This window comes from Epinephelus fuscoguttatus, linkage group LG15, assembly GCF_011397635.1.
Source record: "Epinephelus fuscoguttatus linkage group LG15, E.fuscoguttatus.final_Chr_v1".
In the NCBI taxonomy this organism is placed as follows: Eukaryota; Metazoa; Chordata; class Actinopteri; order Perciformes; family Serranidae; genus Epinephelus; species Epinephelus fuscoguttatus.
Window position 1 is genome coordinate 41,939,679 of NC_064766.1, and position 27,997 is coordinate 41,967,675.

Sequence of the window (27,997 nt, forward strand, 5' to 3'; positions counted from 1 at the left end):
TTAGTTAATTGGTTAAAATGCTCACAAACTTTCTGTAGAAGCAACACTGTTGTGAGCTTTTCTGTCTTTTAATTTTAGTCTTTGTAGAAATGAACCTTTCGACAGTTTCAGATTTTATTTTCTACATCTTTAAAACTAATTTAAGTCCTGTGGTTGTTGTCAGTACTGAGCTGAGGTCAGTGTTTCTGTAGCTGTTGCTGTCACAGTGTGACTGGCTCTGGAGTTTATAAGATCTTCTTTGGTTCTGGAACAAAACTGACAGTTGAATCCAGTAAGTTCCTTTTCTTCATATTATCACCTGAACATTGAAGGTCGATTTACTCTCTAATTCTGAAGTCACTTTAACTTGATTTTAACCTTCTTTTCAAAGTTTGAACTATGGGAAGATTTCTGACTCCTCTCTGTACACTATGAACACAAGGATGTTAATTCATCTCTTAAATATCAAGATCATCATCCGTTATATTTCGTTTTGTTAAAGGAAATTATCAATGGTTTTATTAATGGATTATTGTGAGAGGACCAGTCATGCAAATTACACTGATTACCTTCAACTGGACTCAACACAACTAACTTTTTTGCTTCAATGACAAAGACATAGAGTCTCAGAATAAACCAATGAAAACACATCCTACACTTTGTAAAGCATTTGAGGATAGAAAGCAACACAAAGTCTATTGTTTTATTTATAACGTTAATATTATTAAAGATGCTTTAATGGCATTTAATATGCCAATATCCATCCACCATCATTGATAATGGCAGAAGAAATGAGAAGTCTGTGTGAATTTAAGGTCAGTTTAAGAAAAAAGTTCTTTGTAGATGTTTAAAGAAAAAAAAAGAAAGAAAACTTAAATATATAATATTTTGCAGTATTATATGTCATAGACTTTATAACAGGTTTAAAGTGCGTAATTCCTCTAAAACACGTTTGTCACATTCCCTAACTAACCCCAGAGGATGGGGAGAGTGACAACAAAACTGGCAAAAAAAATTAAGGGAACTGAAGTATAAGGGAAAAAAGGAATTTATTAACAGTAAAGAAAAAAAACGTTTACTGGCAAATTGTTACTGCTTTAAATTCAAATTCAAGTTTTGATGAGTTGTAGGCTTTAAAACCAGCCGACAGTTAGTTTTTGTTCATCCAGTTGTGGCTGTGTGAATCTCGGGGGAGGAAAATTTGTCTTTGGCAGTGGAACGACTCTGTTTGTTCAAATCAGTAAGAAAATTACTTTCTTTAATATTGTCTGAAGAATTATTGTGATAGTTTTTTGTCACTTCTCTTTTCAAATGGTTTGTCTAAAGTTTGATCATTTTCCACCTGCGAAAAAAAAAAATCTAACATCTTAAGATGGAAAATGACTCTACAGAAAAAGATCTGAAGCTTTACAAACAAAACACAAAACTCAAGCTGGAGTTTTTGGCTTGCAGCCGAGCACTGTGAGACTGATGCTGGACTCACAAAACTCCACTTTGGAAAAGGAACCAAATTAATTATTGAAACCAGTGAGTTAAATTTTGTTTATTTATCTTTGCTTGTAACAAAAATCGTTTCTCTGGAACTGTTTTCCCTTCATCTTGATTTTATACCACAGACACAATTAACAAAATCACTTTAATCTTGTGTATGGTTTTATCACTGGTTGTTGTCTAGCAAAGCTCAAATTGTCAAACTTATCTGGTTATCTGACATACACTCCATGATGTTAAACAGTTTAAATTTACAGTTTATAGGCTCCATTTTCTTGCTGTCTTTCCTTGTTTTCTTATGACCTATTTTGATTTCTTATTTTGTATGATTATAATTTTCACTACATTAGATTGACCCAGGACAGACTGCTTTTAAAAATATTGTGAGCACAAATTATAATATCTGATTAAACAGTACTGTTAGTTTAGGCTCATTGCGAAAGGTCACATGTAAAAATGTATAAATTGATAACCTTTAACTAAACCCACCTGACCGAAAACTTAAAAGCTATCCAGACAGAACAGATTTAATGTTTTTTAAAATGTGTTTATTAGCAATGAATCTGGAGTAAACAAACAACAAACCTGCAGCAAATACAAACATATACATATCACACCTTTAAACTGACCATTGAATTATTTTATATCTTTTAAGAAATAAAGGTAATGTGGTTCTCATTAGATTTCTATCTTATTGTGTGGAAGATAAAATACAAACATCTACAAGTACTCCAAAGTTTTCATCAGAAGCTACTTGAAGAAAACACAAAACTAAAAGAAAACATAAAAAACATGTAGTTATAGAGTATTTGAAGGTATTAGAGTTTGTGAAGGAGGTTCAGAGTTATTGATCAGCCTTCCTGAACTGTGTGACTACAAGCAATTATGGGAAACTCCAGTTTGGACCTGGAATGAAACTCATCATCAACGACAGTGAGTAAAAACTATTTATTGCAGCTAAATAATGAAGACAAGCACACCTACAGTTAATGGGAAAATGTAAACATTCAGCCTTTAATTTACCATTGTATTCTTTCAAATTTTCTGAGAAGAAGATTTGTTGCTGGAGGAATATTGCTTTATTCTCTTGAAGGAAAATACAACACAAATATCACAAATTACATCGGAGATTCCAAAGTGTTCATCAACACTTATGTGAACATTAACAAAATGTGAAGGGTCATTTAAATATCTGTGCAACATCGACGCATTCTACAAAACCTTTCTGCAAATTCTAAAATATGTACAAATTCTACAGTTTTTTAGGGTTGTAATCCTTTAGCTTTAAACATACCTTAAAAAAATCTTAAATTCAAAAGAGACCTTATTCACCACTGAAATAGTTCCAAGAAAATATGAAGGTGAGAAAAACCTACATTAAAAAAAAACATTTAGCTGGTGTAAATGCATTGATTCATTATTATTTGTCTTAAATATAATTTTTTTTTGCCATTAAAAGAATAATAATAAATAAGTCTCATTTCAGCCACTCAGTGAGTTTATGTGATGAAGTATCGCAGTGTGTGAATGGCAGGACTGGAAGGCTGATGTTTGGACGAGGAACTGAGCTGAAAATACAAAACAGTGAGAAACTCGTTCAACAACCATAAAACAGCTGAAACAATCATTGACGAGTCACTAAACAATACTAAATTAGATATTAAACTTATAAGGTATATGTATATACATATAATACATATAAATATCAGAAAAAAAGATAATGTGGTTCATGTTAACTTGCCATCTTGTTAGAAAATAGACATATCTAAATACAGCTACTCCAAAGTTTTTTTTATCAGGAGCTACTAAAGCAAAACCACAAATGTTTGAAGGAAAATATAAAAATCATGTAGTTGTAAAGTGTTAGACGGTATTAGAGTTTGTGAAGGAGGCTCACAGTTATCGATCAGCCTTACTGAACTGTGTGACTGGGAGCGGTTATGGGAAACTCCAGTTTGGATCTGGAATTAAACTCTTCGTCCACGACTGTGAGTAAAAACTGAATATTACAACTAAATAATGAAGAAAAGCAAACCTGCAGTTAAAAAGTATGTACACATTTCAGATTTTCATCTACCATTTTATTCTTTTAAATTTTATTGTTGGAGGAACATTTTACATTTTACCAAACTTAGAACTTATTTTGTTGTATGAAATTACGATACAAATATAATTTACATGACTCTAGTGTCTTTATCAGCACTTGTGTGAACTTCAACAAATATACAGGATCAATTACAAATTTGCAACCTGGATGGATCACACAAAACCTGATTTGAACAGGACATTGTTACCTTTTACTGTTAAACATAACCAAACAAAGTTATAATTCAAAACAGAACTCATTCAACACTTAAATAGTTCAAACAAAATATAAAAACGTGTAAATTTTAAAATGTTAAAATCATTAAGCTGGTGTAAATGCCTTGATGCATTATTAGTTTTCTAATACAATTTTTTTTATTTTCATTAAAATGTTCAAATCAAATCTCGGTTCAGCCACTCAGTGAGTTTATGTGATGAAATATCTCACTGTGTGATTGATGGGACTGGAAGGCTGATGTTTGGACAAGGAACTGAGCTCAAAATACAAAACAGTAAGAAACTACAGTTTTCACTGTTATGTAAGTCAATAATCAGTAAAAAAAAATAATATATTAATTTACTTTACTGGTAAGAAATTAATTAATGACAATTTTGATTAACAATTATTAATCTCATACAAACAACCATTATTTGCTCGTATCAGTTTTGTCAGCTGAATGCCCTTCTGGAGTGATGGTCATCCCAAATAGGAAATGTTAAGTTACTCCTTCATGCTCTGCTGACTTTCTGTGTATCTGTTACAATAACTGTCACGACACAGGTAAAATATTAAAAACCTAATTGATGTAGAAAAATGAACAGCATTCTAAATAAAGTATAAAATGATTGCAGCCCTTGTATTTAAACACTGTAATAAGACGCGCAGTACTTTTACATGAACACGTTTTTCGTGTTTCTGGCCTCATGATAGTTGATCAGCAAATGAAGTCAACTCTTCAGGGTTTTATAAGATAGTCCACACCAGGTAAAACCAAAAACATATAATGAGAAATCATAAATGAAAGCTTGTAGCTGTGAAGTCTTTTGAGTAAGAGTATCTTAGTTATTGATCAGCCTTCCTGAACTGTGTGACTGGAGCTGGTTTTCAAAAACTCCAGTTTGGATCTGGAATTAAACTAATCGGTCATGACAGTGAGTAAAAACTGCCGTTTATATAAACATAACCATATTTCTCCTTTTAAGTGACTATTAGATTATTTTAAATTTACTGAAAACAACATGCACACACAGCATTTACTTCTGTGATTACAGGAGTTTTATTTTGTGGGAAAATTGTATTGGAAGTATAATGCTTTATTTTCGGAGCTCTAAAATTTTTATCAGTGCTAATGTGAGGTGAAAAAACCTCCAATTATGGAGACTTTAAAATTCTTAGAGTTTGTAAAGAAGAGTTATCGAACAGCCTTATGAAACTGTGTGACTACAGCTGGTTACCAAAAACTCCAGTTTGGATCTGGAGTCAAACTTGTCATCCAGAACAGTGAGTAAAAATAGTCTTATAAAACTTTCATCTTATAAGAACTAAAGGTAATGTAGTTCTCATTAACTTGCTATCTTATTGTTGGAAAATCTAAATACAGCTACTCTTAAGTTTTTATCAGATGCTACTTAAGCAAAACTACAAAAGTACAAAAAGAAAATATATATATATACTGTATAAAACTAAACGAAACATGTAGTTGTAAAGTATTTGAAGGCATTAGAGTTTGTGAAGGAGGTTCAGAGTTACTGATCAGCCTTACTGAACTGTGTGACTACAAGCAATTACGGGAAACTCCCGTTTGGACCTGGAATGAAACTCATCGTTCATGACAGTGAGTAAGAACATATAAAAATATGTAACTTATTAAAACTTATATCTTATCAGAAAAAAAGGTAATGGCGGATATTGTATACTTGTTACCTTATTGTCAAGATAGAAACATGTATATACAACTACTAAAAAGGTTTTATCAGGTACTACTTTAGCATAATTACAACTGTACAAAACAAAAATATAAAAGTCATGTAGTCATAAAGTATTTGAATTCATTACAGTTTGTGAAGGAGGGTCTGAGTTATCAATCAGCCTGACTGAACTGTGTGACTACAAGCGGTTACCAAAAACTCCAGTTTGGATTTGGAATTAAACTCATCGTCTATGACAGTGAGTAAAAATCTGTTTATAAAAACTGAATTATGAAGATAAACAAACCTGCCATGAATTTAAAGAAATTAGTTGTTGGTCATAAATCTGCTCTTAGAAACAGAATAGATTTACCTCTTGATTATGATTTCAAGAAAAGATTTTTTTTAAACTCAGCAAAGAGAACAAACACAGATGGAACAGTCTAATGCTAACAAAACTAAAATCGTGTACAAGAACATGTGCAATATGATCAGGTGATACTGTTCAGTATGATGGAAGCAAAAACCAACAATAACAGTACTCAATGTGAAAATAATGGCACTGAAGAAATCTATGCATCACTATGACACAAATATCCATGAATAATACTTGAACATAGAGATTTATACATATATATGTATCCTTATTTAATTTCCTAAATGGTAACAGTTATATAGTTTCTTTAATTTGGGGAGTGATGTATACAATGATATCATCAGCAAACAGTGTTAACGTCAGTTCCACTGTTAATTCCACATTTGTATTGACTTCAGTGAGTTATTCTATCAAATTGTGATGATAAGTGTAGGGAAAAAAAACATATAATAAACATATAAACCCTGATGTTTGTTTTTAGATTCAGTTTATCAACACTAATACTCCAATGTTATATATTTAAATTGCAACTGTCCAATTTATGACTCCAGTTCCCACTTTAATGCAGTAATCATTAGCATTCATTTTATAAGTAAAATCAATGCAGAACATTTCCCATGAAGATAAAACTGTATTTACATTTGGATGGGAATAATGTATGTATAAGTTTGACAAATGCGTCATCATTTTACTTATTACACTTTAAATATGTGACTAATTATGAAATTAAAACAAAACAAACAATCCTGAAAACCTTGTTAACAGCAGAGTTATAGTTTGGGGGATCTTTATGAGATTATTATATTTCTATGGACTTAAAATGTGAAGAGTTGAGAGGCTCTGGGTTTTTGAGCTAACAACATGTACAGTGTGAATGATGCTGCTCGCAAGCTCATCTTTGGGAAAGGAACTCCACTCTTCGTACAATCCAGTAAGAATGAAACAAAAACATTATTTTTTTTTGCATGAGAATGACAATTTTTTAAATAATAATTTTCTAAAGCAAACTACGGCATGCTTAACAGAGCATTTAATAAATCAAACTGTGCAGGACAAAATAAAACAGGAACATGCAATAAAGTCAAATAACCATTAAATTCATTTTGTACAACTTTGAAACAGAAATAAAGTGACAGCATGTTTATTAAAATGTTTTTAGCTGATTTAATTTGCTTCGTTACAGTTTGCCTGAAAGTTGTGAATTTGTGAAATTATTAGAATCCCAAATCTTCAAATAAAGTAAAACCAGGATTACAACTTAAAGTGTTTATAGATATTTCATCATTTAACTGATACAAAAATCATTGTGCTCATCTTGTGCTCATCATGGATGTTATGAGCACAAGATGCTATATTGCATTCTCACAAAATGATTATCTTATTGTCCTCTGAGAAAATGCAGTGCTAATATCCAAAGTTTTCTTACGAACACAAACAGTACATGAACACTGAGTTTAAAAAGAAATGTTACAGGGTCTGCCATTTTGAATCTGACTGAACTGTAAACAAATTAATCTACATCTCAGACGTTACTCATTCAACACTAAATATTTCCACAGAAATCTAGAATTGTGAAAACATGTAACAGGTATAAATCTGTCCATTTGGAAATCAAACATTTCTGCAGAGTTTCTCAGTGAGTTTATGTTGTGAAGCCTCTCAGTGTGTGAATGACGGGACTCAAAGGCTGATCTTTGGACGAGGAACTGAGCTGAAAATACAAAACAGTAAGATTTTATGCTCAATAAACAGAAAATAACCAAATCTCTCAGTGATGACTCACGAATTAACAGTTTACAACGTCCACAGTTACATTTCGAACATGGCAGATGATCTTTTATGACAGTGTAATTTAATAATAACAAAATGATCTTAGTATGGGATGATATTTACTAAAGTTGTAAAAAAAATATCACATAATATAAACTTAAATTATGTGTATGAAATATAAATCTTACAATACCCTCTCATTCAAAAACAAATGTCAAAGGTTGAAGTTGTGAAAATTAAATTCTCTAAATCATACAAAATATATTTTTCAACTGTGAACTGTTTCTCCACGTCAGGCTGAGGACAGATTAAAACGTAACCTAAATATGTGGGTATATTGCAAATCAGAATTTTAATGATCACAGTCATGACTGCAGTAGAAACACAGCAGCGTTAGCAGCCTGTGTCAGTCAGTTCTCGTTAAAGCTCTTGTTGATGTGCGACTCAGAGTGGACTCCAAAAGATTGTGTTTGGATCAGGGATTCATCTCTCAGTAGAAACAAGTGAGTCCGGTTTCTATTTGTCAAACAGCTGATTAGCTGGTTTCACGTCAGTTTAAATGATTTAATGGTTAAATGGTCAGTTTAAATGGTTGGCACAGAACGGCTGCGTATTTAAAGTAAGTAAGGTTTAATAAACCAAGCCATCCTGCTGAGGAGAAATATATTTAAACTTCATCACTGAAAATCTACACTAATATATGTACGTGAAGAAATATTCATAAATATATGTATTTATTCAGAACACGAGAATTAGTCATCGCACACTACAATCACAGTTTGCTGAATTGATTAGTTAGTTAAAAAAATAAAAACTGACAAAATGTTTAATACAGAAATCAGCAACAACGAAATCCTGTCATTATGGATAACACAATCTGTAACCTATCAGATTTTGTAATAGATAATCATATTTTACAAAGTGCTGTTTTACTGCTCTGCATAATAAACAACACCTTTGAGTTTAGTTCAGTTTTTTCCAGAGAGATGATAAAAAAAAACCTCAGGTAATAATTTAGCATCATTTCTTGTTAGCAAGCTTCCTGTTGGCAGGTTATTGTTGAGCTCTCACGCAGAGTGTGAATAGTAACAACGTGAAAATGATTTTTGGTTCGGGAATTCAACTAAACATTCAAACACGTGAGTACAAAGTCTTTTCAGAATGTTTTTATCACCAGGCAGCAAAGAGAACTTTGGAGGTCCGAGGCTCGCATTGTATCCAAGAATCATTCTGATTTTCTTCAACAGTAAAAGTCCCCTGAAATTAAGTATTTCTTTAATATTTAACACACAACTAAACTCTGGATAAGAACAAACTTAAGGATTTAGAGGAGCGGTTTGCAAGACTGTATAAGCTTTCTTATTTCCTTTAGTTTGTGACACCTCCGATCTGACTCAACAACAAACATCACTCAAATTAAAATTTAGTGTAAAACGGTAACTTCAAAACACTCCAACAGACACAACTCAACGTGAAGACTCATACAGCAAACACACTGGTTTTGATATTAAGATATTAATACATAAACTGTGTGTTACTGTGTAAGTTAACCAATAATTACTGATAAAGACGCATCAGTTTCTAGTGATTAACTCAAGTCAACTGGTTGTCTGTTTAGATGGACATGCTTCAAACTTTGCTGTTGTCCACTGTGACTGTAAGATATGACACTTCCAAAAAGTTCATCTGTCTGTTGTCCTGACTAAATAATATATTTATGATACAATATGAAATTTATTGTCAGTTTAACACAGAAATTTATTTTGCGTTCTCAAACAGCTCCGCTCAAAAAGTTCGCACACAAATTAGACATACAATTACACAAACAACACATACCCACACCAAACAGTCATAAGCATGAAACACATCACACTTAATCTATAAAATATTTATATATACTCTGCCAAGGATGCTTTGAGGACTTTGGATCAAAGTATGTGATGGTTTCTGTTCTGGGCTCAATGAATGTGTGAATGTTGGATACAGGTTAACTTTTGGAAATGGGATCAAACTACACGTCCAGGCTCGTGAGTTGTTTATTATCTTTAAGCAGTTATCAGCAGTCACCGGGACTTCATGATAATGTAATTAATCAGTTAATACAGGAAGCTGAAGGTGTAATATCACGAAGGGAATGTTAATGATGTATGTTTTCATGCTGTGTGACTGATGAATGGAACAAGATGAACAAAAGCCTTTGTTTTGTCAGGTAAAGTTACTGAAAACACAACATTAATTTTGGCAGAAAAGCTCAAACTGGAAACCAAACAGGTTTGTGATTTAAGCTGTAAGATGTTTAAAGTATTGAATTCAAAACATAAGCATTAAAACATCACAAAACACAGCAAATGTGAAACTGGAATGCAAAATCTTTAATGGTGACAATAATCTGCAATATTTTACGTTTCGTGTGCCTACATTTAGTCAATTTGAAAAATGTGAAATGTCTGAAAACCTAATGTCCATTATATGAATTCACTTTCTTTCCAAGTAGTCTGTAAATTAGGAGATATGATGTTCACATTGATCACTAAATATGAAACATATTTTACACTAAACAACACATTTCCCAATAACGTACGACATAGTTAGACTTTGAAAATGAGTAAAATGTTGACCAGAAAGAAAATCACACTTAAATGCTCATTTTTATGATAATAACAAATTGTAATTAACATTTGAGCAATAAGTAATTGAATCGTGTTTAATCACATTAACACTGATTATGTGAGCTGCTGGTGTTTGTTGTGCTGTGGCTGCTGACTGTGTGAATGCTGCCAGCTTTAAAATCATCTTCGGAGCCGGAATCCATTTAATCATACAAACAAGTGAGTCATGAAAAAAACAATGTGAGTTTTAGTTTACAGTTTATTTATTGATAAATGATCAAAACTAGCATCTAAAAATCAGACTGTCACGTTGAAACAATCACTTAGATAGCTGATTAATTAAGAGAAAGTTATCCACTGACAATCTGCAATAATCAAATGTTGAAATTGATTTATTGTCTGAACATTATATAATTGTAATTTCTGTAACTGCTCCTGCTTGTAACTGCTTTCAGTACATTTATCTGACTGTTAAACACAGAAGACTGTTTTCTTGATAACAAACTAATTGATATTTCAAACTTTAAAATGATGCTCGTAAACATCAGCTCGCTGCAAAAAACTGCACAACATTCAAAATCACCAACCAGAGTGACCGATGCCAAATATACAGCTGCTGTTTAAAGACCATCTGACACTGTTTTAAACATCCAGGCTGGGTAAAGTGTCGCCTGCTCATATAAAATACTAAAGATGTGCTAAATAGTTTTCCAACAGCAGCTGAATATTTTTGTTGATTTGGTTTAGATCTGTTCAGCGTAAAGTCACTGCAAAGGTTTTCTGATTAAACTAGTTACTCTGATACCATTAAAACAATATTAATGATAATAATAATTATTTGTAGTCAAATAGTTTTGCAGCAGTTTATCCAAAACTATTAAAACCAACCACAATGCAGGAAACATGTTGATATGGGTGTTTTTGTGGAGGAGTGAATGTCTCTGTGACAAATGGATGGAAAATAACGTTCGGCCATGGAATCAAATTAAATGTGTGTCTGAGTGAGTGGAATTTATTCTGTTTATGTCATATATTAAAAACATATTTAATCACCAGAGTTCATGTCAGAACATGTAAACAAGATACTGAACATAACAGTTTACACTAAGACTGAGTTTTGTTTGTTGCAATAAAAAAAATTAAACTTTATATAAATCAGAATACATATAATATGTTAATATGTTGAATTTATTAAGAAACATAAACAATTAAGTCATCAGTATAACGAAGGATCCGCCAGTGGTTTCTGAATGACGATAACATGCTGTGTGAACATTAACAACAACAAACTCGTGTTTGGTTCTGGAATCAAACTTATTGTTACATCATGTAAGTACATTTGAAATATAATCAACCATTTAAAACATTTATCATTGTTAGAAAGACGTGGTTGTTAAAGTCAGAATTATAATTATTAATATTTCACATCAATCATCACAGTTTCCTTTCATATACATTCTTTCAGTAATTAAACATGTTAAAGTTGAACTTTTACGGTTATAAGGTTCCTTTATATGCTTTTTGTTTAACTGTTTTGTAATATGACTATTTTAAACAAAAGTTGAACACAGTTAGTATAAACATAAAGCTTTCTTAACTTTAATATTCACAACATAGTGACACAAATATTACATTATTAATACCTTCGCTCAATCAAAATAAGTATTAAAAAGAATACAAAATTTTGTCAATAGTTTACATTTAGTTGATATTAACATTAGTCTGTGTTCTCTTATTTGACGTATTTTAACTTAAAGTTGTGATTTTTAAATGAAAGTAATGAGACATAGATGTCACTTCCTGCCATCTTTAAAAAAATTTTTTTGTCTGAATCAGTTGTTTAAATTTCTCTGACAGTTTAATTTCAGACCCTAAATTTCGACTTAGAATTTATGCAGTAAAATAGTCGATTAGCTTGGTATCAATAAAAAAAAACCATTCCTAATATAAAAATCAGCTGATTAAATATATTTCAAACGTCCCTCTCTGATCGCTGGTGTTTTTGCTGCCACATAAATCTGTGTGTGAAGAACAACATCAGATTTGTGTTTGGAGCTGGAGTGAAACTTATTATTATGGCAAGTAAGTGTCAGACTCAATTCAATATTTCATTGACATTTTTTAATATAACAGTGGAGCTCACGTTGCCTTTTTGTTTCACATCATTAGGGTTCTTTTAATTTGACGTTTGACGTTGAAGTTATTTCCTTGTAAAATCAAGGTTTACTCCTAAATTTAAACTCTGCCTCCCATTCCACACAAAAAAAAAACCCACTTTGGAGTCATTGATCTAAAACTAAACCTAGTGTCCTTTGTCTCACAAGTAAAAAAAAATCTGAAACATTAAAGGACGTTACTGGTTTCACATTTAAAATCCTGCTGGTGTAGAAGATTAAAGCTCTTAAGATTAAAGACCAAGAGGAAACTGTAGAAACTAAAACACTGTGTGACACAATTTGGAGTCACCAAACTCATATTTGGAGCTGGAACTAAACTTCAAGTAGAAAAAAGTGAGTAAATATGAACTCGAAAACTCAGCGTGTAAATCAGACTGTGTATTTAACATTCTTCAAATCCTACAAAATGTGATTTACAAACCTCTCAATGACATGGGTGTTTAGATTATTATAGAGTTATAATGATTTACCGTCATGTCTCAACATCTCATTTACTTATGAATTTCATTCATTCATTCATTCATTCATTCATTCACCTCAGAGATGCTTCAGAGTGACAGATTTTGTCCCAACCACTTTATATCATGAAAATCCACAAAACATATACACTATGCTGGCATGTTGAAGCACGGCGCTGGTTTTTGTAGCTGGTTTAGTTCCTGTGTGAATAACAACAACTTCAAAATCATATTTGGATTTGGAATCAGAGCTGTCATAATGTCAAGTAAGTGTGTTGTCAACATCAACACATCATTATATTTGTTTTTGACATGTATTCATCTTTTTTTTAATTACCACAAAACAGATTGAAATGAAGTGAAGTCAAGTTAGAACTTCCTTCATCCCAAAGGAAATCCTTGTGCCAGAGACGGCTCAAAAATTACAACAGAAAGTAAAACAACGTAATAATAGAAACAGCTGAGTTACAGAAGTGTATAAAAGTTAACACCAGTGCCGATCGGTAAATTCTTAACAACACAGAAGTGTTCTGTCCACAGCTGTGTTTCAACACAAGATAAAAACTTAATTAAAGAATTTTATGATGTTGCAGCATCATCTCAGCAGAAACCTACAGACACGACTGACCAGCCAAACTTTAATAACACAAAGACTCATCACTGTTGTTAGTATCTTTCATACAAACATAAACACATAATTCATTTTTGTGTATTTAAAACTTCGTGGCATTAGTTATTTGTATTACAAGTGATATGTTAAATCCCAAAATAAACTTCTGACTTATTACAAATAGGAACGTAACAGTGATGTCACCAGTTTAAACACTAGTTTTATTTTAGCTGCAGCTGAAAATACCAGAATTATTAATTAAATCTGTTGTAAAATGTTTTAAATCAGATTCAGTCATAGGAAATATATCATATCATTTGTTGTTAAACTGATAATTTTGAAATAAAAACTTTAGTCGGTGGATTCAAAAACAAACACAATTTAATGTATTAATAGAAAGGTTATATTTTCACTCAGTTTTGTTGATAATATATATTTTTAAATGTCCACTCAGTCACATCAGAGCTGCTGATTAGTTTTTGCTGCCGGATAAATGTATGTGTGAATAACAACATCAGGACTTTATTTGGATCTGGAATTAAACTTGCTCTTCTGACAAGTAAGTGTGAGACTGTTGTAGACACAACTGAACTCATGGTTCATCTAATGAAGGATAATAATGACAACAAGAAAATTAAAACGTAAAAAAAAGGTCTAAAAAAAGTTAAAAACTAAAGTAAAATATCCTGATTAAAATGAAGTGCAAAAACAATACATTTTTTTGTTTGTTTCGAAATTCATTCATTCATTCATTCATTCATTCATCTTCTAACCGCTTCATCCTCTTGAGGGTCGCGGGGGGGCTGGAGCCTATCCCAGCTACATCGGGCGAGAGGCAGGGTACACCCTGGACAGGTCGCCAGACTATCGCAGGGCTGACACATAGAGACAAACAACCATTCACGCTCACATTCACACAATTTACAATTTAGAGTTATCAATTAACCTAGTCCCCAATCTGCATGTCTTTGGACTGTGGGAGGAAGCCGGAGTGCCCGGAGAGAACCCACGCTGACACGGGGAGAACATGCAAACTCCACACAGAAGGGCTCCCACGCCTGGGATCGAACCGGCAACCCTCTTGCTGTGAGGCGAGAGTGCTAACCACCACACCACCGTGCCGCCCTTGTTTCGAAATTATTATAATCAAACACCTTTAGTGAAGTGATGGCACTATAAGTTTAACAGATTAACATGGTTACAGATATTTCCAATTTTTTTTATGATAAAAATACCTTCAATAGAATGAAAATAAGATGAGATAAGATTCACCTTTATTGATCCCACAATTGAGAAATTCCAGAATGTAATTGGTCAAATGACTGCCAGCAACACCTGCCAATTAAAAAAAAACATTTATTGAAAAAAGGAGAATATTGTGATTCAAATGAAGTTCATAAACAATACATTTATGTATTTTTTAAAATTTACATTTTTACTGAGTACTTTTCTGTTTCTGAAACGATATGACGCGGCTTCACTCAGATACCGCTGAGCCGTTTTAGTACAATGACAAACTGTTGTGGAATTACAATGATAACAGAATCCTGTTTGGATCATGATTAAAAATGATCGTTGTGTTGAGTAAGTTATCAAATATACACACAAATATTTTGACACTCACATTAGCAACCATCATGCTTCTATTAAGAGGTGTCTCAAATGTTAAACTGTTAACAGTGTTACTAACAGTTTCAGCAAAGCACTTGTGCCGTTACTTAAACTGCACTTCTTGCAATATTTGAAGTGTACAAGAAGCAAAAAGTTAATATAAAAAATGAAAAAAAAAATAATAAGCTAATAAGCTCAGATAGAAATTTAGAAATATTGCAAATTATAGGATTTATGAGAAAATACTCAAAACATATTCATACACGGTATATATGAGTTTACATTTAATATGTCTATTATAAATACCACAAAATATAAGACCCACAGGTAAGGTTCCAAAATTAGTGTATTACGATGCAACAGTAAAACTGAGAGGAACACCAAACCTCATGATTAGGTATTTGCATAAAATGTATACAAATATGCGTTTATTGACATTCACTTTCTAAAAATATACTTTCAGTGCATGAAACATACAAATGTTGGACTTAACTTAAAAATAAATTTGACCAAACTTGTGAGTATTTTTTGCAGATACAATAAAAACTGAATAAAGAAAGTAAAGTTAAAACAGTTTGGAGTAATGAATGAAAAGTACTGTCACTTGCGACGATGTGCTTTGCTTTACTAAAATCAGTAAAATTTTAATAGTAAAAATCCATAAAATGAGTATGATTAAGTCGTCTGTCTGACCTTCAAATAAATAAATAAAAAGAGAATTTAAAAAATCAGTAAAATATATTAATGGATAAATATGCAGAGTTGAGCCTCCAAAAACAAGTCCAGGAAAACTTCAATTTATTTTCCAGCGGCTGTTTGATTTGGGGTGATTATGTTTGAAATGTCAGTTTTCCTATTCGGTGAAGCTGAGTTTTAACGCGGATGTTTCAGAGCTTGTTTCAGTCACAGTGTGTCTGTGAGTGACGTCTTTCACTTCGATGTTCTTTGGTTTGTCTCGTTTCTTCTTAATCAAACCGAGTGAGAAGAGAAAACTTCCTCTGAAGTGGACACGCAGTAATGTCAGTGATGTTTGAACATTATCCCTGTGTGCTGATGAGTTGTCATTTTGTGTTTTTCAGATGAGGAAGAGTCCAAACCATCCTACTACAAACTACAAACGATTCCATCAAATGATGAAAAAAGCAACCTCACAGTGTGCTTGGCCACCGGCTTCAACAGACACAATGCATCAGCTTTCAACAAGACAGAAGCTGTCCTGATAAAAGATGACTCGCTGTACAACCAGGTGACTTTGCTGTCACCTCAAGATGAATGTGGTGAGTGTGAAGGATTTAATTGGGTATGACATAAATACTTATTATATTTAGAATTAGTGTGTGTATGCAGGTTTTTTAAAGGCAGGAGAACTCGATAACAAACATTATTTTATTTTAGTTTTTTATGTGTGTCAATTTTGATGTCACAGCCTGCCGGAAAACATTTTAGGCTGAATCCAAATGTCCGCACTTCAAACTTTATGGGCGCGTTCATGGGAAGTCTGGGAGTGTTTAGGGCTCCAAAGCTACAATCCATCCAGTCCACAGGGGCCTCAAGTGGACTTTCTGCAGACTTCACTGATTTAATTACCCACAGTTCATTGCAATACAGATGTGACGTTGTGGGTTTTTCAATTGCTGGAAAAAAAAAAGTTAAATAGTTATTGATGGTTAGGTCTGTTAAATGTTACTTGAATTGAATCAGAAATAATCACACACCACATGATGACAGAGAGATATGTATACGTACAGGCTGTAGAGGGACTGACCATACGTTTATTATCACAGCCTGTCAGACTGTGTATCAGGCTGCGATAGGCTGAAAGTATTGGCTGAAACACAACAGAAGAAGGTTTCTAATGTGAGTGATACAGAGTGTATTGAGTCATAGTCCAGATTTACACACATCTCTGTTGTTGAACATGTGTAGCTGTTATATAGAGATGTATTCATACATGTTTGTTTAGTTTTCATGTTTTCATGGTAACAAGTAAAACAGTCTCGAGAGCTGTCTATCAGCCGCTTGCAGTCCCTGCTTGCAGACTTTACGTGATGACAGTAAACACGTCACACTACATACAGCTGAAGTCTGCGAGGGCTCAGTCTGCAGTCCAGAGGGTGGACGCTTGGATTCAGCCTTAGTAAACAGACAGCAGCGTGGACGCTGGTGAAAATGTTACAGTGGTTACTTCTTTTTTACATCCCTGACTTGTTCTGTCTCAAACTGGCTTGGAGTAAATTGGTGAGAACGTACGAGCACTAATTGAACAGTATTTTGTAGCAGCACATCATTCATGGGGCTAAAATCGGTGCGTCCACCCAGGTGGCATATTTCCACCCCTGCGGCTCGAAGCCGATAAAGACTGCAGAGTCATTTGACCCTGGAGTGAATGCCAGTTGTAACTTGACCAATAAATACAAAAGCCAGGTGTTCACGGGTGTCAGTGACAAAGGTGCTCAATAATATAGTGTAATTTTTTATTCTGACAATAATGAAATGTAAAAATCATTTAAAATTCAAATGGAAATCTGATTTCCAAATGATACCGTCATGTATATATTTGTGAAAAATGGAAAATTGGAATTGAAAAACCTGAAATGGAAAATTTAAAGGCTCAAAGTGATTATGAAAAATGACCAAACATTTTTAAAACTCATTTAAAAAATGGGGTCAAAGTTCAAATTCCTGTTTTCCATTCACTGTTTAGTTTTTGGAGCTCTGTCTAAATGACAGGGGTCTGAAACCAGTTGGGACATTGATGCATTTAATGAGTCTGACAGATGAAGATAAATTATCATCACCATCATACCTAATAATCACTCATCATGTCTGATATCTTTCAGCTGAAGCTGATTCAGGTGGATCTCCGACGTGTGAAGATAAACTGGAACCAGGTTTGTATTAAATGTGACTGAACAGCTGATTCTGTGTTTAAAACTCTGCTTGTGCTCTGTTTCAATATTCGTGATGATGATGATGATGATGACGATGATGTTGTTTTCAGATGCAAAGGTGAACCTCATGTCTCTGACCATCATGGGCCTCAGACTGCTCTTCATCAAAACCATCGTCTTCAACGTCCTGATGACTCTGCGGCTGTGGATCAGTCAGTGTGAGTACGAAACCACAAGACTCAAACAAATACTGTCAATGATTCTGTAAACTCAAATAACAAACAGATCTTTATTTCCAGTTTCCTGTTTTATATCTGATCATATTTTAGTATAACGCCTCCCTGTTTTCTGATCTGATCAAACCCTGTTCTGTTTTCCTAAACCCAATCAGCTGGCGGTGTTGTACCGACGTAGTGCTTTTATTTTGAAAGAGACTGTATGCAAACTGTACATTTCCTGTGAAAACAGAAGTGTATTTTGAAAACAGACAATGTATGTAACAGGCTGAAGTTGGCACGACGTCACAGAACGTCAGCTATTTCAGCATTGAAGCAAAACAGCCATTCTTTCCAAACCTTAATCGAGCTCTGAGTTTCCAGAACATCACCACGTAGACATTCATCATGATGTGTCAGATCTGGATTTATTGTAGATAAATGTAGAAATTCCCTCAGAAACAAACAAGTTAAGACATTTTTGGCATTATGGACATGACTGAGAGAACAGAGGAAGGACACATGAAGACGTCCACGAGACATAAAACAAGTCCAGTTTATCCTGAACATCTAAACCACTGATGAGGAGAAAACCAAGGTGATCATCACAGTTACTACCTGAACTTTGTGCTGTAAAAGTCCAGTAGATCTGAAGGAGTTATGTCTTGGTTGAACTTTGACCTTTTGTAGTTGTGTAGAACTCACAATGGACGAAACTGTGAACAGTTTAGAGATCTACAGTCCAGCTCAGCTTGTAGTGAAGTCCGCTGGTCAAGTCAAAATGGCCACAGACGGCGTGTTGGCTTGCTGCAGCAGGTGCTCCGTCCCCACAGAGCCCTCTGTTTCTGACCTCACGGTGTGCCGGTGTCAGACGGTGGATTGCTCGCTGTATGTGTGGCTGGTTATTTATATTATTGTGGCGTATTGATTATGAATACAGTCCATCTGATGCTGGTTTTGTTTCATCACTGTAGCCAGTATCTCACTATCACTATCCTCATTCAGATTTTAAGAAGCTACAAATTATATTCAGCCACAAAATAAGTCTGAAAAGCTGCAAATCAGAACGAAGCACAGAGAGTTGTTGGCTAGAGATGATACGCCGTCTCATGGTGGTCACTTCCTGTCAACGTTACAGATCAGAAGCGCAGAGAGTTGTTGACTAGAGATGATACCCCGTCTCATGGTGGTCACTTCCTGTCGACGTTACAGATCAGAAGCGCAGAGAGTTGTTGACTAGGGATGATACGCCGTCTCATGGTGGTCACTTCCTGTCAACGTTACAGATCAGAAGCGCAGAGAGTTGTTGACTAGAGATGATACGCCGTCTCATGGCGGTCACTTCCTGTCAGCGTTACAGATCAGAAGCGCAGAGAGTCGTTGACTAGAGATGATACGCCGTCTCATGGCGGTCACTTCTGGACCTGGTTCCCTTCAGATGCTGCTGTAAATATGTGTCTTTACGGAGACAAATGTTCTGTAAAGTTATGAAAAACTGTTGAACCCTGAGGAACAACAATGTGAACACAAATATGCAAACAAGTGCAGAAATTATTTTAATTAAAAATTTTAGAGTTAACTAATTACATACATTGCTGAAACGCCTCAACATTTCATCTAAGTGTTTTTGTCTTTTTCTTTTTTTACATTTCTCTGAATGCCTCGATGAAAATGGACTCACAGTTGCTGTTGACAACTTTCTGTGATGTTATTTTGCATCATATTTCAGACACCTGCAGAGGTTGTTGATGTGTTGTGTTCACTGACAGATGTAAACTGGAGAAATCTGCAGTCTTTGTCTTTTGTTATTAAATCTGTTTCAGCTCACATTAATTAAACATCGTTTCATGTTTTTTTGTTTTTCTTTGCAGAACTTCACCAGAGGACGAAAAAAACCTCCAAGATGTTGGATTCACAGGACGACTCCCTGATCAATTCGACGAAGTCATTGCTCGGCCTCGCTTCTTCTTCCCTCACTGTCCCATACGTCTGTTTCATGTACAGTAACTTGTATAAATGTAATATCATCTCTTGATATCATCACACTGTGGACGGATGTGTTGGAGAAGTTTGTCTGTCTGTCAGTAATGTTTTAACGCTTTCTGTCCTGCTGATGTAAATGTCACATTTAATGGACTGTTTGTCCTGCTTTCAGAAAAAAACAAAACTTTTTTAAAAAACTGCTGTGTGATATTTCCTGTGTGCCGCTGTAGAAATAAAGACTGAAACAACAGGCTGAAAAACTTTTGTGTTTTTTATTTACAATTTCTCTTTTAACTCTGGATTTAAAGCCTCCCATCAGGAGGTCTTTCTCCTGAGGTTATTAAAATATGAAAGTAGAAAAGTGTGTGTGTGGAAACTCTTGAGCTGAAGACAACATGCTCACCTCCTGCTTAGGTGCCCCAGAAAAGTTAACTCAAGTTAACTCAAAAGGTCGACATTTTGGTCTCAAACACGTTGGTGAAGATTCTCAGTCATCCAGGTCATGGTAATTCAAAGTGCTGTATCTTAGGCAACTGGACTTGCTTGAGTTTCTTAAAGAACGTTGGTGCGGAGTCGCAGGCTTTTTGATTCCTCACGAGTCCATTAGACCTAAGAGGCCTCTTGGATGAGAGGTGAAATGTCTTCAAGAGACTCAAGCAGGTCCCGTTGCCCACGATACAGCACTTAGGGTCTCAGAGACCTTTCTCAAGACTTGAGAACGTTTGAGACCAAAATGTCGACCTTTTTTAAATAAATCATGCAAAGGTCAAGAAGTGTGTGCGGGAATCATAGTTTTTTATTTAAGTGGTAACTGTTCATGATGAAGGTGACTAAATACTGAAGTCACCATACTTTAAATGAGCATGAAATATCAGTTGACCAAATATAGAATATCTTCTGGATCAGTGGTTCCCAGCTGGTCCAGTTTTCTCCTTAGTCATAATTTCAAGGCCCACACAGTTTATTACATTCAGTGGATTGGAGACGGAAGGTGTTGGTTAAATCCCAGATATTTCACCAGGTTTTACAGCTGAGGACTCAAACAGAAGATCTGTTTTAAAACAATGTTCATGGTTCTAAAGAGAAACAGAAGGTCAGTGTCCGTTTATCTGAACAGTACAGAACTTTGTTTCAAACCATGTAGAACATGAAGTGCAGAAAAATATGAATCATGTATTAAAAAGTGAACGAAATTTACAGAACAAACAGTTTTATGATCAATGTTTAAACAGTTTGAGTAGTAAAAATCCTACAGTGTCCACATGTTACTGACCAGCTCAGGAGCTCCAGAGAAAGACATTTAACTTCATATCTGCTGTAACCAGGGGCATTAGATGAGACAGTGCAGGCAGTGCAGTTGCACATGGGCCCCTGGGGTGGAATTTAATTTAAATATGGTGCCATTTGCTGTATATGTCCATAAAAATCAAACCCACCTGCGTCATAGTTTTCTATTTTATTTTGTTTTTTTTATACATTCAGTGGCTAAATAAATAAAATTATAAGTTTTTTCTACATAAACTATAAAATCTATAAATGAACTATAAAAACTGATGATTGAAATGAGTTGTTTCTTACTGTCTCTGATACTTTTGTCAGATATGATGATTGCTGGGTGATATGTATGCTGATGTTGTCCAGTGTTGAGTCTCTTTTTGTGTCACGACTATATATGTATAATAGCGGGGAACTGCCCATTGGTTCGACATCCCATTGTTCCGACCATATTAAACACATTGTTCGAAGTCCATTCCGAAATCATCATGATGCCCTGTGGTTAAGGTCTGGTTAGGTTTAGGCACAAAAACCACTTGGTTAGGGTCAGGAAAAGATCATGGTGTGGGTTAAAATGAAAAAGAAAGTGACAAACACATAAACCGTGAGCCTGCTCCGCCTCAAGCCAGTCGCGGCGCACCATACGCCCGCCGTGAGCCGTTCAGCACCGCGGACAGTCGGACTAATGGGATGTCGAACCAATGGGCTGTCGAACCAAAGACATGGACCCTAATAGCGTGCACAGAGGCCCATTGTAGTTTCCTGACGCCGCTGACTGTAATATCCTCTTTAAGAAACAGACGGCAGATTTAAAGGTGCTTCATCTGTTTGAAGATTAAACACCAACAAGATGGAGAGTCATAAATTCTGTCATTGTGACTCACAACTAAATGTACTAAATGTAATGAACTAAACTCTGATCCAATGAGAAGCAGCACTGCTCTTAACCTTTCTTGTTAGAACAATGAAGATGTTTTTATTCACTTATTTAACCTTTATTTAGCATGTTAAACTGCAACAAATACAACATCAAATCCAAAAATACACAAAAAAACAACAATGATTAAAACACAGTGGCCTCTAAAGAAATAACAAGCACATGTCTCAATCACCACTTTCTTTATGATGTCCTTAAATTCATCAGTGGATATAAATGTTTCCACTTTCAGATCTTTTTGAAGATTGTTCCATGTCCGTGGTGCAGAGTAGGAAATGTTCCCCAGATCTGTTAAAACACGGGCTTCATTAATAAGCAACCGGTTGGAGGAGTGTAGTTGGAAACTACCAGAGCTGAATATTGCTTTCTAGATAAAAATATACCAGTGCTGTTGTCTGCAAGTGGTCAATAACATCCAACCCACCAAATCATAAAGAATGCAGTGATGAGTCAGAGACTTTGTAATAAAAGGTAGAGATGCACTGTACACTGAATCAAGGCTGTGTAAAATGGAGGAGGCTGCATGCCTATACAATATGTTACCTTAATCAATCACAGACAGAAAAGTAGCTTCCACAAGTTTTTTTCTCAGCACTAAAAGTAAAACAAGATTTATTTCTAAAATAAAAACCAATCTTCACTTTAAGCTTCCTAACTAGAGCAGCAGTATGTACATTAAATGAAAGCTTATCATCTGTCCATATATCCAAGTATGAGAACAGTCTTTCAATGGATTTACTGTCAGAAGACAAGATGCTAAAATCTTCAAGAGGCTGTGAGCGAGCTATTGAGAAAACTTTGTTTTCTGAACATTTAAAATCAATGTTAAACTCAGCAGAGCAGTTTGTAATGACTGACAGTCAGTCTGAAGCTCCTGCACCACCTGCACTATGGAGGAAGCATGTGTGTACATGACAGTGTCATCTGCATATAAATGTAATTTTGTTGGAATGTCTTTACCCAAATAATTAAAAAAAAAGAGAACAAAAGAGGCCCCAAGATGGAACCCTGGGGGACACCTTTAGTTATCAGAAGAAATTCATATTTATGTCCTTCTTCATAAAAACACTGAGTATGACCTGTGAAATAATTTTGGAACCAGTGTACAGCCTGAGGACAGACACCATATGTAACACATAAGATAAAATAAGATGAGATGAGATGAAATAAGATAAAACATTATTTATCAGGGGAAATTGTTGCAGTACAGTGCAAATCTTACATTAAATGTAATGAAGTAAATACTGGTAGTAAAAAACAAAGCAGTCAGAACTCAGAATAACTTTATTTCTTCTTAACATGTAGCCACATTAAAAACAGAGCGTACATCACACTTGAAGAAAAACAAGCTCTTCTTCACAATTTAAAGGATTTAAAGAAAACCGTTGACACTCTACACCTGACTGTATGTAGTTTACCTGCGATCCGACTTGTAAGCTCGGACCGCTGATTCGCTGAACCTTATGATTTTATTTTGTAGAAACCAAAATGCTCAGGACATAAGAACACAAGCAGTAAAATACTTATTCAAATAAATATAAATATATTGGAGTAAAAGTGAAAGTTGACAATAATAAAATATAAACTTAAGTAAATATTCCCTTTGTACATTAAAATAAATATTGGTCCTTGATTCTGAGAAATCTGAGTAATTTTTCTGTTTAATTTAGAATTTATTCAGATAGATTCCCTCTTCTGTTTAGTTTGTCATCAGCATTGTTATCTGTTTCACATTAATGACAACAGTGGAAATAATTGTTGGACTTTATTGTGTCATAGGTGACATTTTGTAATTGTGTGTTTCCTGCTGTGAAAAGTCAAACTGATGATAACAACAACAACAACAACAACAATAATAATGATAATAAACTTTCTTTTTATAGTTCTTTTCAAAAACAAGTTTACAAATGAATTTTCCATTGACTGCATCAGTATGTTGTGCGCACCCAGTTCCTAATAAAGAGGACAACTTTAGCTTAAAAAATGTAATGTAATATAATTTAATTTAAAAAACCTTCACGGGGAACACATCTGTCGCCATTCGTGCTTGGGAATTATAAGTTTGTCACACATTGAATGCCCTGATTGTGAGTGGGACGATGGATTGATTTACTATACGGAGCAAATTACAACAAAGCATCAGCGAAGACGATTGACCACTGAAAGAAAAGGGAAAATGAAAACTGTCAGTGGACAGCTACCTGTCCTACTGTGATAAGAGTGATAACACACATAGAAGCAGTTGTGCACAGATAAAAATACAGACGTGCCTTGAGCACAAAAAGTTTGAAAACATTTGCTGTGGAATGTCTGAATTTTCATTATAGCATAATACATATTAATATTTCTGAATGTCACATACAAGTTTAAACATTGTGATATACGTAGCACAATGCTTATTTATTTTTACACACTTACAGACTCAGCACAGTGAAGATATATTTTTATTCTTCTTAATTACTGTTGTTAAACACTGCAGCATGATGCACATTTCTATTTCTATTTCATTTTATATTTTATTACTTTATATTTACATATTTCCATTTCATACTGTTATTCTTATAATTCTCTGTTCTTTACATCGGAGCAACTGTCATGAGTAACAGTTTCCTCCTCCAATAATCAGTTTCTGATTCTGACTGATGAGATGGTGGGAAATGAAACACTGATGATTTAGAGGAATTCATTGAGTCATTTCAGGAGCAAATGATAAAGAAGTTAATCTATATTTTAGTCATTTCCCTCAGCACGTAGGCAGCTGATCAGAACACCGACTCTGCTTCATCTGAACTGATGGAGGTCAAACGGATTGTCTCATTATAGTTTGCTGTGTTTTAATGAGTTTACTTTGTTGTTGAGTTGTCGTGTGGTCACGCTGAAGCTGTGACTCAGCTACATGTTGTTTATTGAAACTCGAGTGTTAATCAGTGTTTGTGATCAGCAGAGCGGCTCAAACTGGATCGAGCTGCGATTCTCTCTGTGGCTTCCTGTTTGTTCTGCTGCACCGAAAACAGCAGCAATGCAGATAACAGTGTGTGTGTGTGTGTGTGTGTGTGTGTGTGTGTGAGAGAGAGAGACAGAGAGAGAGAGAGACACCTGTGTCTTTGTGAGGACATTTTAACATCAATAATAAAATCAAATACGTTTTGTTGTATATCAGCACTTGGTCAGACACCGACAAAAAAAGCCGTCCTTACATGTCGGCAAGATATGTGACTACATACCGATATTGTTAAACAAAGTCCAGTGGTGTCAGAGGGAAACGTGTCAGGACAACAATGTAAGTTAACGGGCCGAAAGGCCAACTAGGGCAGGTGTGAGGGGTGATGGATGGAGCCAACAACCACTGGTTTTCACCCAGGAGGCCAGTGTTCACTTCCTGTAAGACTGTAAAGCCAAACCCTGTTCTTTTTTCCTAAACCCAGCCACGTGTGTGTGTTGAAGGAAAACTAAGATCAATGCACAGTGTTGTACCGACGTAGTGCTTTTATTTTGAAAAAGACTGTATCAAACTGTACATTTCCTGTGAAAACAGAAGTGTATTTTGAAAACAGACAATGCATGTAACAGGCTGAAGTTGACACGGCGTCTCAGAACGTCAACAACCAACACACCCAGGGTACCTTGGACGTCATATGTGGACGTGGAAAGTCCATGACCAAACGTGGACATATGACGAGGTCACAGTGAGGATGTGTTGGTTGTGTTATTGACCACTGATGTTGGTGATCCGGCTCAAAGTTCATGTCAGGGATTGTTCACACCTAATGAGATCAGTTGTGTTAAAATGAACTCTGGTACGTTTGTTAGTACGGTTCATTTAGGCTGGTGTGAAAGCTGTCAGTGACATCCTGGTGCGGATCAAACAACCAAACCGAGACCACTTGAAAAGTTGAGTCTCGGCCCGCTTCCAAACGGACTCTGGTGCCATCACATCCTCACTGTGACCTCGTCACAGTGTCCATGTTTGGTCATGGACTTTCCACGTCCACATATGACGTCCAAGGTACCCTGGGTGTGTTGGTTGTTGACGTTCTGGGTCTTTGACAAAAATGACAGAAACATAGAACAAGCAGGAATTAAGAGACGACTGTGACAGAGTTCTGATAATGAAGACGCTGATCACTGTCAGGAGATCACTCATATTTATACACATATAATGTTCATTTCTTTTCACTGATGAATTTCTGCAGTTTGAACTTAAAAAAACAAAGTGAGAAAATGAACCCTAAACTTTGATCTGTGAATGTGTGTCATCACCTCTGGTTACAGACTGAATGGAAACATGAAAACCAGAGTGTAACTCACAGCTGTGTGTGTGTGTGTGTGTGTGTGTGTGTTTCAGCCCACTTCCACTCCACCTGTTTTCCACCGGCTGTGAGTGTGTTCATAATTAAGTATTAATTTAACCTTTCAGACTCTAAATCTCAACAGTAAACATGTTAAACATGTTACAGCTCATAACTTTTGTTCTGCGTCTGCTTTTCCTGGTTCAGGCCACGTAAACTCTAAAAGTTTTAGAGTGTGTATTGTGTGTTGTTTTATTTGAAGTGAAGTGTTTTTCAGTCAAAGATGTGAAGAGTTAATGTGATCAGCTGCGGCCGCCTCAGTGACTGACATAGAGGTGACACCACAGTCCAGCACCAGTGCAAAATGCAAACGGTGTCATGGACGTGATGACTCTTCCTTCTTTAATGTTTCATGTTTCAGACCTCTTCGTTCTGTGAAATCCAGAGATGGGACAATGTCATGTTTTTTGCAAGTCACATGTAAGTCTGAGGTCTTTGCACTCAAGTCCCAAATCAAGTCCTGAGTCCTAAACTCTGAGTGTTGAGTCCTGAAGAATTCATAGTGCACTCTTCAACAATTTAATGCCAGTTTATTTAAATTGCCCTTATTTTAAATGCTCTATAAAATGTGCATTTATTTCTTCATCATCATCATCATCATCAAACTGTTCCTCATTCCAGGAAAAACTTTGTTTTATTTTATTTTCACCTCTTTACCGTGGTGTCTGTTAGCCTCTTCTGACAGGGAACTGAAGCTTTTATATTGAAGCCGATGTACTTCACTGACAACAGAAACTTTACTTCTTTACTTCTGCAGCAGCCTCGACTGGTTTGTGTGTCAGTAAATTAAAGCAAAGACTCAAATACAGCGTGCACCTCTTCTTTCTTTCTTTCTTTCTTTCTTTCTTTCTTTCTTTCTTTCATTAATCGTATTTGATCGTGACGATGCAGTTTAACAAGTGCAGAGTGTCAGACTGATGTGAGAACACGTAGAGTTTATATACTGATTATTTTCAACTCTTGCACTGATATCATTTTTTGTAGCTGGCTAAAGTACGAGGTCATGTGACTGGAGTCTTGTTGCTGCAGCAGACGGAGATACACTCACTGGCCACTTTATTAGGTACGCCTTGCTGGTGCCAGGTTGGACCCCCGTTTTTACTGCTGTGAGTGTTTGTAAGACGACAGTTTGTCTCTTTGCTGTTGAAACATGTCACAGGGTCAGCTCCATAAAAACTGATTGTCTGAGTTTGGTTTGGTGACTGGTCTGCACGGAGCTCTGACATCAGTCTGACTCTTATTAGCAGATCAAATATGAGCATGTTGTTGCAGA

General features: G+C 35.1%; 1 protein-coding gene across 3 annotated transcripts in view; it reads left to right on the top strand.

The window, feature by feature from the left end:
- The window catches only part of LOC125902881 (T cell receptor alpha chain MC.7.G5-like), a 62,043-nt gene extending 41,620 nt beyond the window's left edge, over positions 1-20,423 (top strand). The window contains exons 1-5 of one of the 3 annotated variants that reach the window (XM_049599542.1): positions 6,686-6,770; positions 16,154-16,351; positions 17,915-17,965; positions 18,076-18,183; positions 20,052-20,423. In XM_049599542.1, the coding sequence (XP_049455499.1) occupies positions 6,701-6,770; positions 16,154-16,351; positions 17,915-17,965; positions 18,076-18,183; positions 20,052-20,053 (429 nt within the window). In that variant the 5' untranslated portion in view covers positions 6,686-6,700 and the 3' untranslated portion in view covers positions 20,054-20,423. Of the gene's footprint in view, positions 1-6,685; positions 6,771-11,453; positions 11,548-16,153; positions 16,352-17,914; positions 17,966-18,075; positions 18,184-20,051 lie in introns of those variants that run through there. The other 2 variants (XM_049599541.1, XM_049599539.1) reach the window with 2 other exon arrangements.
- The last annotated feature ends 7,574 nt before the right edge of the window (positions 20,424-27,997 follow it).